Source organism: Jaculus jaculus, chromosome X, assembly GCF_020740685.1.
Source record: "Jaculus jaculus isolate mJacJac1 chromosome X, mJacJac1.mat.Y.cur, whole genome shotgun sequence".
In the NCBI taxonomy this organism is placed as follows: domain Eukaryota; kingdom Metazoa; phylum Chordata; class Mammalia; order Rodentia; family Dipodidae; genus Jaculus; species Jaculus jaculus.
In genome coordinates this window covers 55712849-55726388 of record NC_059125.1, presented here as the reverse complement: position 1 = coordinate 55726388, position 13540 = coordinate 55712849, and the positions used below count along the sequence as shown (strand labels likewise).

At 40.6% G+C, this 13540-nt stretch overlaps 1 protein-coding gene across 13 annotated transcripts in view; it reads right to left on the bottom strand.

Moving 5' to 3' along the window:
- Nucleotides 1-13540, bottom strand: part of Huwe1 (HECT, UBA and WWE domain containing E3 ubiquitin protein ligase 1) — a 198312-nt gene that overhangs the window by 40453 nt on the left and 144319 nt on the right. For all 13 annotated transcript variants that reach the window (XM_045140148.1, XM_045140153.1, XM_045140152.1 and 10 more), the window contains 6 exons: nucleotides 13161-13227; nucleotides 10658-10875; nucleotides 7701-7912; nucleotides 6891-7073; nucleotides 1030-1202; nucleotides 531-679 (listed from right to left, as the gene is read on the bottom strand). In XM_045140148.1, coding sequence (XP_044996083.1) covers nucleotides 531-679; nucleotides 1030-1202; nucleotides 6891-7073; nucleotides 7701-7912; nucleotides 10658-10875; nucleotides 13161-13227 — 1002 coding nt within the window. The remainder of the gene's footprint in view (nucleotides 1-530; nucleotides 680-1029; nucleotides 1203-6890; nucleotides 7074-7700; nucleotides 7913-10657; nucleotides 10876-13160; nucleotides 13228-13540) is intronic.

Genomic DNA, 13540 nt, shown 5'->3' with positions numbered 1-13540 from the left:
TCCTGGTTAGCTTCCCAGGTTAGTCTTTAGACTGTCCCGGAATACATGCAGATCTCCTTAGAGTCAGCAGCTAAAGACCAGAGGCCCAATTTCTTATCCACTGCTACCAGCTCCAGAAATTACAAAGCTTACTTGAGGGTCTTTAGAAGATTTATGCTTATATGCCCCAGAGAGAGCTGATGCTATGGCATAAGGTGGTATTAAGTAGCTTCCATTAATGACCAGAGCCAAGTAAATCAAAGGCCCTGGGCCCAAAGACCCCATAACAGCTTTCTACTTCAACATTTCACCTATGCTAAAGTTTCTAGTTGGAATCTGTTTCATTTCATAATATATTACACCTTGGAGCTGTTCCCATCCCTCCTCTAAAAGCAATTCAAACACATTTGCTGAGCATCTGCTAAACATATCATCTGTGCTCCTTTGTGAACAGGATTGAGGCAAAGACCTGAAATACTCGCCCACCCACACCACCTGGGAATTTTGTTCAGCATCGCAACAGGGGAGTACTGGATGATCTGCCTCCCTACCTGCATCTCTTGTGAACTGAGCACCTCAGGCTGCCCAGCAATCACCACTGAGTCGGTTTCAGCCTCCCCATCCATGATATCCCCATCTGCCACCTCTGTCTGAGTGACATCATGATCCTCCTCCTGCACTTCTGCTTCCCCAGGCTCGCCTGAAACAATCAACCAACCAGCAAAATAATCAAAGGAGTGCCTATGTTCTAGGCACCAAGAGGCAATCATGAAGACAATATAAGGCCCCATTCTTGGGCAAGTTTACACATTCTCAGAATTTGAACGAATGGACGACAAAGGAAAAGACAAGGCTACGTGTGAGGATAGCCAAATAAGGCTGCAATTTGAAGGAATTATTTGTGGGGCAGATTCCCACACCACTGTGACAACCTCTGGAAGGCCAGAAAGTTCCCAGGGAAACCAAACCAAGTCAGATCAGTTTTAGTCCCACGTGCAGAAAAACTACTCCCTCCCATACAGTTCTCCAGTCTATTGGCTGATTCCCTACCTGGATCTTGCTGGTGGTTATTGGAATCCTGAGAGGCTCCTTGGACATCCTGCTCAGACTTGCTCTTGCTAGAAGCACTCTTGCTGCCAAAAAGGCTACTAGGCTGGTTGACAATCCGGGAAAGTGTTTCCAAAGGCTTTAGAGCAGCATTGACTGTGTTGGCCATGTTGGGACTGAGTTATAGAAGATAGAGATGGACTGAGTCCTCTAAGTGTGGCTAAGGTTATTAGAAGGTGTCCCAAATCCAGAGCTAACATTCAACTTGGTATTTAGAAGATATCAGTATTTCATTTAAAGACTTTCAAAGAACCCACTCCCAAAAGCAAGGGTTAAATAACAATTCTATATTTCATGGAGTGATGGTAAGAAGAAGAGTAAGATTTTCACTAGAAGCCAGAATGTATTCTGGAGGACCATATGAAAACAGTAAATTACTTCTCTGACATACTGGGCTGTAATTAAACAAGCCCCATACCACCCTAAAATTAAGAATATTTAGCCCATAAATATGTTTTTGAGACTGGGTTTCACATAGATCAAGGAATACCATCATGATCCACATTATCAATACAGAAAAATCATGGAGCTAAAAAAAAATATTTAGGGGTCAGTCAGGCATGGTGGCATATAATTTTAATCCCAGCACTCGGGAGGCAGAAGTAGGAGGATCTCCACCATGAGTCTGAGGCCCACCCTGAGACTACATAGTGAATTCCACGTCAGCCTGAGCCAGAGTGAGACCCTACCTCAAATTTATATATACATACAACTGAAATACAAAGCAGAACACTAGCAAGTACAACATTTAAGTATGTGATCAAACTGAGCAACACCAACAGTGGAAAAAAGTGCTATTACATGTCTCTGCATAAAATGTGACAGTACATCTCCTGTTTATAGTATTTTTGCCAAAAGTTTAACTGGAATCTAACCACACAGAGGAAACAAATCGAGGGGGTATGCAGTAATACTTCTGGCATGGATTCTTCAGCAGTCAAAAGTCATGAAAAGCAATAAATTTTTTGTTGTTGTTGTTGTTTTTTTTTGAGGTAGTCTCGCTTTAACCAGGCTGACCTAGAATTCACTATGTAATCTCAGGGTGGCCTTGAACTCACAACAATCTTCCGACCTCTGCCTCCTGAGTGCTGGGATTAAAGACATGCCATAATGCTCAGCAGATTTTATTTTTTTCATTTTAGAAAGACCAAGCGAGAGACAGAGAACTGGCATGTCAGGGTCTGAGCCATTGCAACTGAACTCCAGATGCTTGCACCACCTTTTTGTGTCTGGTTTACATGTGATCTAGAGAGATGAACATTGGTCCTTAGGCTTTGCAGTCAAGTGCCATCCATCTCTCCAGCCCCAGTGACCCCCCCCCCCCAGGTAGGGTCTCACTCTAGCCCAAGTGGACCTGGAACTCACTCACTCCTGAAGTCAGTCCCAGGTTGGCCTGGGATTCATAGCAATCCTACCTCTGCCTCCCAAATTCTGGGATCAAATGTGTATGCCACCCCACCCTGCAGCAATATTTTTAGAAAGCTTTTTATTGACAACTTCCATAAACACAGACAATAAAACCATGACAATTCCCTCCTTCCATTCCCATTCTCCCCCACCAACTAAGATAATACTTTTTTTGGTTTTTTGAGGTACGGTTTTCACTCTAGCTTGGGCTGACCTGTCACTATGTAGTCTCAGGGTGGACTCGAACTCACAGTGAACCTCCTACCTCTGATTACAGGCAGGCACTACAACGCCCAGCTAACAAAATACTTTTGATGAACAAATGTTATCTATAACCTTCATTGAGTCTTAGATCAAAACATTCTCAGGAGATAAAGAATGAGTTCTAGGTCAGATTGGGCTAGAATGAGACGTGCCTCAAAGAAAACAAAAACTAAAACATTCTCTCCCAGGATATAAGAGGACAAATGTGAAATTAAAAAATATATAGAATATAAAATGACTATTATATTAGTGATCAATTTATTGGGTATGACTCTTTCATTTTCTTAAATATTTGGATATTAAGTACCATGTATTATTATTATTTTGGAGGCAGAGTCTTGCTCTAGCTCAGGCTGACCTGGAATTCACTAAGCAGTCTCACGGTAGCCTCGAACTCAAGAAGACCCTCTTACCTCTGCCTCCCAAGTGTTGGGCTTAAAAGCATATACCCACCCAGGAAAGAAACATGATTTTTATGATTTTCATCTATTAAGGATCCGGGAGGGAGAGGGAGAACATGCAACCAGAGCAAAATGTTTACGAGCTCTTATTATAAGGAGATATGCAGAGCATATCATAGCACTACTGAGTTTGATTTTCTTTTTATGCAGTACTGAGAGTGAACCCAGTGCCTTACCCATGTATGTTGGGCAAGTGCTATTATCACTGAGTTACATCTCTAGCTGAGTCTGAAAGAAAAAAAGATTTTTGTTTTTTAATATATGGTCTCACTCTAGCCTAGGCTAGTCTGGAATTCAGTATGTAGTCTCAGGCTGACCTAGAAGACAGGGCGAACCTGATACCTCTGCCTCCCCAGTGCTGAGATTGAAGGCATGCACCACCCAAGCAAACATTTTTCTAAAATATATTTTAATTTTTTTATTATTTCCAAACAGAGATAGAGGGAAAAATAATGGCTGCGCTGGGGCCTACAGCCATTGCAAATGAACTCCATATGCACGTGCCACTGTGCATCTTTCTTTGTGTGGGTCATTAGGCTTTGTAGGCAAGCACCTTAACCACTGAGCAACATCTCTAGCCTACTTTATAAGTAATTTTGAAGCACGTGAAATAGTAATGGAAGGCTAGGAAGATGGCATGGTGATTGCAGGAGCTTCCTTACAAAGCCAGTTTGGTTTCAACTACCCAGTAGGCACGCGTGTAAAGCCAGATGCACAAAGTGGAGTCGTTGTCTAGAATTCAGTTGTTATGATGGTGTGCCCATACTCACTCTCCATCCATTTCTGTCACAGATAAAAATGTGATAGCACTGATCCAAATAATTCAGTCACTGGTTTGAAAGTTAGTTCTTAATTCTATTTAGGAATTCCAAAGCAAGAAAGAAAACCTTACATTTGATGTGAGGAGTAAGTACATTTTTTTTTAATTTTTATTTATTTATTTATTTATTTGAGAGCAACAGACAGAGAGAGAAAGACAGACAGAGGGAGAGAGAGAGAATGGGCGCGCCAGGGCTTCCAGCCTCTGCAAACAAACTCCAGACGCGTGCGCCCCCTTGTGCATCTGGCTAACGTGGAACCTGGGGAACCGAGCCTCGAACCGGGGTCCTTAGGCTTCACAGGCAAGCGCTTAACCGCTAAGCCATCTCTCCAGCCCAGTACATTTTTTTACTTTAAAGAGGCAAACAAAGCCTCCCCACACCTCCCGCCCCCTTTTGAGGTATGGTGTTGCCCAAGAGCAGGCTCACTCAGAATTACTGGGTTCAAAGTGGCCTTGAACTCACAGTGATCCTCCTGCCTTGGCCTCCCGAGTGTTGAGAATAAATGCATATGACACCATGACCAGTGGGGTGGGGAGAAAGGGAGAAAAAGGAAGGGAGAATGGGTGTACCAGGGCTTTTAGCCTTTGCAAAGAAACTCCAGATGCATGTACCTCTTTGTGTATCTGGCTTTATGTGGGCACTAGAGAATCAAACTCAGGTCATAAGACTTAAAGGTCAAGTGCCTTGACTGCTGAGCCATCTCTCCAGCCGTAAAAATAGTATTTTGTTCTTCCTTTCCAGCATGAACTGTATTGTAGGCTGACCAGACTTTCCTTTTGGGCTTGTTCACAGCATATGACAAATGAACAAATAAAAGTGAGAAATGAGAAAGCTATCATCCATAATCCACAAACAAAATACTTACATCAACTGATTATGAGACTATTAAGTATGCGTAATTGAAAGGGAAGCAGACCTTTGTCTAGTGCCATAATACCAGCACCAATAACTTTTTAGCGGCATGATAATTATCACTCAAATTCAGTGGTCAATCTTTTAAAAAATGTTTTATTTATTTGAGAGAGACAAAGATGCAGGTACAAGTCATGACCCTGGTCACTGCAAATGAACTCCAGACACATGTGCCACCTTGTACATCTAGCTTATGTGGGTACTGGAGAATCAAACCTGAGTACTTATGGATCGAAGGCAAACCCCTCCAGCCCTTCAGTAGTCAATCTTTTTTTGTGTGTGTGCATGTGTTTGTTCTTTTGGATTTTGGAGGTAAGGTCTCACTCTGTAGCCCAGGCTGACCAGGAATTCAAGGTGGCCTTGAACTCACAGTGATTCTCCTCCTTCTGTCTCACAAGTGCTGGGTGGTCAATCTTAATAGGACTACTAATGGTTAAGTTCAAAGAGATGATCTGTGATAGGATGAGATATATGTCACCTGATATAGACATTCCAGGCAGAAATATTTAAACAGTTTCAATAAACCTCTAGATATAATTTTAAGTTTATAGAGAAGAACAGGAGAGTAAAGGTAGAAGTAAAACTATACTGTGGACTGGAGAGATGGCTAAGTGGTTAAGGCACTTGCCTGAAAAGTGAAAGGATTCAGGTTCAATTCCCCAGGACCCATGTAAGCCAGATGTACAAGGTGGCACATGCATCTAGAGTTCCATTGCAGCAGCTGGAGGCCCTGTCGTGCTCATTCTCTACCTGCATCTTTCACTCTCTCAAATAAATAAATAAATAAATAAATAAATAAATAAATAAATAAATAAATAGTAAAGTTAAAAAAGAACAGGGCTGGAGAGATGGCTTAGTGTTTAAAGCACTTGCTTGTGAAGCCTAAGGACCCAGGTTTGATTTTCCAGGTCCCATGTAAACCAGAAGCACAAGGTGGCGCACATGCCTAGAGTTCATTTGCAATGGCTAGAGGCCCTGGTGCACCCATTCTCTCTCAAATAAATTCAATAAATAAATAAAAAATAAAAAAATAAGATCCTGCCTTGAAAAAAAATTATTTTAAGAAATACAAAAACTATACTGCAAAAAAACAAATGGGCCAAATTTAGAAGTCAAAATCTTGAGGATGGCAAGCCCTGTCACTTTGGGAAGTTACCAAAGGACTGGGGAATTGTGCGGTGGTTAAAGACACTTGCATGCAAACCCTGACCTCCTGGGTTTGATTCCCCATTACCCATGCAAAGCCAAATGCACAAACAGGCACATGTATTGTGAGTTTGTTTGCAGTAGCAAGAGGCCCTGGCATAACTATATGCTCTCTCTGAAACGAATACATAAAAATGTTTTTAAAAAGGAAGTATCAGAAATACCAACAAAATTTAGATTAAAACAAGGGAAAACAACAAAGTAATAGTGATAGCTGGGTAGTAGGAATATGGTATTCCTACTCTTATATATATTCTTATAACAGGTTACTGTTTTAAAATATTTTATTACTTTTTATTAAAGACAGAGAGGAAGAGAGATTATGAATATGGGCATGCCAGAGCCTCCAACTACTGCAAATGAACTCCAGGTGCATGCACCACATTGTCCATCTGGCTTAAGTGGGTACTGGAGAATTGAACCTGGGTCCTTAGGTTTCATAGGCAGGTACCTTAACCACTAAGCAATCTCTCCAGTTTTACAAGGTTACTCTTAATTAAAGTGGAGGTGATTAAAAAAAAAAAGCACTGGCATATCAACTCTTGAGTTTATACCAAATGAGAAAACTAAGAATGGAAGGCAGGCAAGTACCTTGCTTAAAACCAAAATATAAAGAACTCCCATCTACATCCAAACTTTTCCAAGTGTAGCAGCTACTTCTTCACTAATCAATCTATGAGGATGGGGAAAAAAACAAAACAGGCTAAAGCCTAGGGCTGGGGCATGATTTTACCTGGACAGGTCTAGGCTGTGAGGCACTCTGGCCAGGTCATTAACCAGTCCCTTCTTTAGGAAGAGTCGAATAATGTTGTTCATGCCATTGTGTTGAGTCTTAGCTGTAGCGCTGCTGTAGAAGCTGGAGGTAGAGGGGCAGGACTCCATGATAGTACTGATGATGCACATCACTGCCTGAAGCCTAGGAAGGAAGTTTGACAGCTCTGTCAAGTGAACATAATCTCATTTAAAATGCCACCACTAACTTGTTTCAGGTAATGTTTTTAGGCCTTTTGTATTTCATCCTGGAAATAACATTACTCACTTCTTAGGCATATTTTTAAAATTTTATGTGAATATATATTATAGAAAGTAACAAAAAATAACTCGCTCAACTTCTTGCTTGGAGATGTCAAAAATCCAATGAAAACATCCCTTTGGTCAACAGAACAGATGAGAGTCACAAACTATCAACCCACCTCCTGCAGTGATTTCTGATTGCGATATATCAATGAGGAGACACCCTAGCCTTTACTTTCTTTTTTTAAAAAAAGCATATTTTTGAATATCAGATGCTTGTGTCACTTCTTCTGCCCAGCTTTAGGTGGGTGGCTACAGAATTAAACTCAGGCTGGCAGACATTGCAATAAAGTACCTTTAACGGCTAGCCAAAGGAAATCAGCTCTCTGGGTAAATTTGGGAACCAGAATTTTGAGGGCTTGAGTGTACATAAACTATGTCTTGTTCAAGTACAAGGGAACCCTTGGACCAAGAATGGATTAAGAGGATACTCTTTAGTTATTAGCACTAGGTGAGGCATAGGTTTTACCTGGCATGTTTCTCTGTACTCTCAGCCATAGCAAGTGCCCGTCCCAGAGCTGCTTTTACTTCATTCACTAGGGCCACTTGGGCATCTGTGCCACTCCCTGCAGCAGCTAGGCTGGCAAGGAAGAGACGGGCCAGGGCAGGTGTATCCTTGTCTTCTGCATTCTGGGTGTGTGGGAGGAGATGGTCCAGAACAAAAGCTAGCACACTGCAGTCCTGAAAAGAGATTAATTGTGACATTCGCTCACAAGCAGTTTTTCTTTGAAGTCATCCAGTGAGTAATCAGGCTTACTTTATAGATGAAGAAAACAAGGCTCACACAAACAAGCTAGCAAACTAAGAATTTGTTTTTTCATTTATTTCTGCTACACAGTTCATAGATTGTCATGTAGATGTCTTTTCCGAGACAAGTTCTGCTGGAACATGTGATCCTTCTACCTCTATCTCCAGAGACTGCTGAGATTACAGGTGTGGGCTACCACACCAGCTTCTTAAAATACTTCTGAATGATACTCAATGGAGCTATTCACATAAAACCAATGAAATAGATGGAGGCAAATCAAGTACTTTCCCAATCTGAAAGATAGGGTGATCTGTAGCCTAAAGAAAAGTAGTTGGTTGTAAGAATTTATTCATGGGTCTATGATTCAAGTATCTATTTTCTTTTCTTTTTCTTCCTTCCTTTCTTTCTTTCTTTCTTTCTTTCTTTTTTTTTTTTTTTTGAGGTAGGGTATTGTTGGTTTAGCCCAGGCTGACCTCAAACTCACAGCGATTTCTCCTACCTCTACCTCCTGAGTGCTGGGATTAAAGACCCGCACTACTATGGCTGGCTCAAGTATCTATTCTTTTTTTCCCCCCTTGTGAGGTAGGGTTTTGCACTAGTCCAGGCTGACCTGGAACTCACTATGTAGTCTCAGGGTAGCCCTGAACTAATGGTGATCCTACCTCTGTCTTCTGAGTGCTGGGACTAAAGACATTCACCACCATGCACCCAGCTCTTCAAATATCTATTCTTGTGTGCTACAATTCTTTAAGAATTCAATTAAACTGTAGTATTTATTGACACCTGTAACATGACTGGGATACCTTGCTAGAAACTGGTTACAACTAAATGAAAACAGTCAGACATAGATATACAAAAATATTTAATGCAGGGTTCTTTTAAAATAGAAAAAAAGGCTCAACATCAAAGGAAGTAATGGTTTCTGTTCTTTTTTTTCCCTCCATGAATTCTGTCCTGATTAATTGCTAATTTTAGAAAAACTTGGCTTTGGTTGTCATCCAGAAAGATTTTGAAAATATACAGTGGTAATGGCTGCACAATACTGCAGATGTCTTAAATGGCACTCAAGTTCACACTTTAGGTTAAAAATAAATAATATATTGGCAAAATGTCATATTATTAGCATAAAATGGGCAAAGATCTACAATTTGGGTAAGCAATGTGACCAACTACAAAGGCCACAGGCATTTTCTTCAATGCTTAAGATCTAATACCAATAACCTTGCAGTGTGGAAGCAAGGGTTATCAAAGAGTATTTGTTCATTTTTTATTTATTTATTTGAGAGCGACAGACACAGAGAGAAAGACAGATAGAGGGAGAGAGAGAGAATGGGCGTGCCAGGGCTTCCAGCCACTGCAAACGAACTCCAGACGCGTGCGCCCCCTTGTGCATCTGGCTAACGTGGGACCTGGGGAACCAAGCCTCGAACCAGGGTCCTTAGGCTTCACAGGCAAGCGCTTAACCGCTAAGCCATTTCTCCAGCCCTCAAAGAGTATTTGTAAAGTATGTTAACTAGTAGCCAGCACCAGTAAGGTGGGCCAAATATACATCAGACAAGGTACTTAATAAATGTAGTTAAAATCTTATACTGCAAGTAATACGATGCTAAGTTACGAACAGAAATCAGTAATTAATGAGCAAAAGCTAGTATATATATTTAATGCATGTATGTCACAAATGACTTATCTTCCTTTGTCACCTTCCCCAGTGCTGGGATTATAGATGTGAGCCATCGTGCCAATCTCTCTCTCTCTCATTTCTGGTGTCTGCACATGTGTGACAAACACTCATATCTTGTTATTCTTTAGAGATATTATTTACATGTTCTATAGGAAAATCCCACATTTTCTCCTCAAACCTTTTCCCTTGATGCTCCTTAGATGCCTAGTTGTTTTTAGGAAACACACATGCACATGTTCACGTTGATGAATGCGTGAAAAAATCCTGAATCCTTGATGTCTTTCTTTGTGTTCCAAATTCAACTGTTGATTATTTCATCCTATAAAACCTCTCTTCAACCCACTCACACTTTCCGTTCAAATCATTTATTGGCCTACATTGCTAATATCAGATTCCCAACTGGTCAGGTTTTAGAAATGACTTTTGCAAATGCCACAATTGCAGGACCGTGAGATTTTCAACAGAACAGATCAGGGTCACAAATTGCATCAACACATTCCTGCAGTGATTTCTAACTGCTGCAGTTCAATGAGGAAATACCCTAGTCTATTCTTTTAAAAAAAAATTAAGCATATATTTAAATATCAGATTCTTGTATCACTTTTCCCACCCAGCTTCAGGCGGTGGCTAGAGAATTAAACTTAGGCTGGCAAGCATTGCAAGCAAGTGCTTTAAACTGATGAACAATCAATCTTTGAACTGCCCCTGTCCTGTTTTCAGAGGTGAGACTATAATCTACCACAAGCTGAAATGAAATTCACTGCTAGCTTTGAACTCACAGAGATCCCACCCTCCACCTGTTGAGTGCTTTGATTATAGGCAGGAGCCACCATATCTGGCTATGGCCTAGCTTTTTAATGTATCCAAAAGGGCCTTTCATATCTCTCATCATTAAGTGAGCACCTGGCATTCATGGATTCCCAGCAAAGAGTCTAACAAATAGTAGTTACCCAAATGATGAGAGTATAACACCTTAAGCAAAAACTGGAAATATTACCTCTTTGATCAGCTCAGACTGGCCCACAGTATAGCTGTAGTTGGCAATCAGGGTAGCAATACCAACATAGGACCTCACCAACTCTGCCAGAAGACGAAGGATAGTGGAGGTAGGCATTAAAGGTTTGCTGCCCTTGCCTTTCTGCTTGCCTTCCTCAGAGGCTCGGTCTCCTTCTTTATCTTTCTTCCCATCTCGAGACTCCTCTGGACTTGAGGCTCCTGAGAAAGCCAAAGAGGGGTTCATTCCCACATTAGAACAATGGCTTGGTTTATTTTCTCCACTTTAAGCCATATGTATAAAAAAGATAACTCTCCTCATTACTGTGAATAAAAGACAAGGAACAAGTATGACCCAAGTCTCAGATATAGTATATATATCAAGGCATAGCATGGACACTTAGTCCAAATGTTCAATTGCCCATCCCACTATTTCCCTAGGGTTATACATTTTTTGCCTTTATATGCCATTTTTATTTAGTCTTCATTAAACAATACACAGATTTTACTAGAAAAAAGACTAAGATTTAAATGGAAGATTTAGACTCAACATCCAGAATTATATAAACCAAGCCAATCTGAATATTAGCAAGAATTAACACAAATGCTCAGAAATGTTATCCACTTTTGTATACAGGAAACAGAAAATATGGGACGTATATCACTATAAACAACCACAACAAATAAATGGCAGCTACCAGTGGCACAGATGGAGACTCTGTTAAATGAGAAAACTGCCCATTAAAAACGTAAAACCCAAGCCGGGCATGGTGGCGCACACCTTTAATCCCAGCACTCGGGAGGCAGAGGTAGGAGGATCTCCAAGAGTTCGAGGCCACCCTGAGACTACATAGTGAATTCCAGGTCAGCCTAAGCCAGAGTGAGACCCTACCTCGAAAAACCCAAAACAAACAAACAAACAAAAAAAAAAATAAAAACCTTGGAATGGTCTTAGCTCTCTCTCCTGTATAAAGGATACTTTCCGTGTGTGTGTGTGTGTGTGTGTGTGTGTGTGTGTGTGTGTGTGTGTGTGTGTGTCGCCGTCCCCTGCAGAGGATCACCTGTTAATTTGGGAGATTATGCTTCTGTTAATGAACACCTGGACTACACTAAGATACAGATGTCTAAGTCAAGCTTAAAAATAAAATAGGAGCCGGGCGTGGTGGCGCACGCCTTTAATCCCAGCACTTGGGGGGAGGCAGAGGTAGGAGGATCGCTGAGAGTTTGAGGCCACCCTGAGCCAGAGTGAGACCCTACCTCGAAAAACCAAAATAAATAGATAAATAAATAAATAAATAAATAAGGTAGTAACTCTAAAGGATTATGGTGAGATATATCAAATAGGTATGGATGTTAAGACTAAATGGTTTTTGACTCATAAGCCTCTGTTCTAATAAGGATGGCAATAAGAAAGCAGATTATGAAATAAGAAAACTATAAGGCATATCAAATGTTAAGACTAAGATTTTTTTGTTTGCTTGTTTGTCGAGGTAGGCTGACCTAAATTCAGTATGTAGTCTCAGGGTGGCCGCAAACACACAGTGATCCTCCTGCGTCATGAGGCGCCATGACCGGCTTAAGACTAAGATTTATACCTCTTGATTTTTGTTGTCTAAATGGATACTATCTGTATCACCAAAAAACTGTAAGCTTTTTACTCCAGAAATACTGGATGCATGATAATTTTGTAAACAAGGTCTACACCTTCTCTTCTTCCTCCCCACATACCTTTCTTAGCACAAACTTTATCTTGCTTAGCACAAGTGCTGATCTCCTAGTAATGTGCTCTCCTGTGTCACCTAGTTACATTGTGTTAGAAATGTTGCAGTCTCCTTCACTAAACAAGGTTCTGTAACTGTAGGAATTCACTTGGAATCCAATGTAGTCTACCAGATATGAGTATATTTATGTTTCCTTTGACTACTATTGCCAGCACCCGTATTTCATTTGGACAGTAAGGTCAATTACTAATTACTTTCAAATTTAAAATTCATCTATAGGGACTAGGAAGACATTAAAACCAAGGATCTCCTAAAAGAGAGATTCAAATCTTTTTATGATCCAAGGATAAGCAACTCTTAAAAAATCCCATTTGACTTGCTTCCACATGACATTACTTTGACTTAAGGCAAGTAACCAACAGGCTCTGTTGATATTGCCAGGGACAGGAATATACCACAAAAAGCATATAACTAGAATAGTACTAATGACACCAAAGCTCTGTAACCCAGAGCTTATGGAGGACACAATAAAAAGTACGGGTTTGTTAAAGATTACAACATAGGGTTATTATAGCAACCGTTAAAAAGGTAATGGAAATTACAGTTCTATTAACTTCAGGGTAGAGAGACCCTGAATTTGTAGAATACTTTGTTCACCCTTCATAAAGTGCACTTAGACAAATGAATGCGAAACTTAATTCTTGTAATTTCTCTGCCAAGGAAAACCAGTTTCTCCAAACTACTTTCCTAACCAAAAAATTAGAAGGAAAAAAGGCAAATCATTACCCTCTCCTTGGGAGGCTACAGGAGTGGAAGTCTCAGTAGAGGAACCATCTGCAGCAAAGACTTGACTCTGGAAGAAGAACACTTCTGAGCAATGATGAATTTCAGACAACTGTTCCAAGTAGGTAAAATTATTTCTGAGCGTACTGGATGGGAGTATTTCCAGTTCTCCTTGGTGGACTTTTACCACATTCTACTTCTTACACTATCATTTGTGATCAATTTTCATAAACAGTGGGGATGTTACTATTATAAACAGTAGAAAATGGGAAGCTGGATAGATGGCTTAGCCTGCAATTGTTCTAGCCTGCAAAACCAAAGGATACAGGTTCGAATTTCGAGCACCCACATAAAGCGAGATGCACATGTTTGCAGTGACTAGA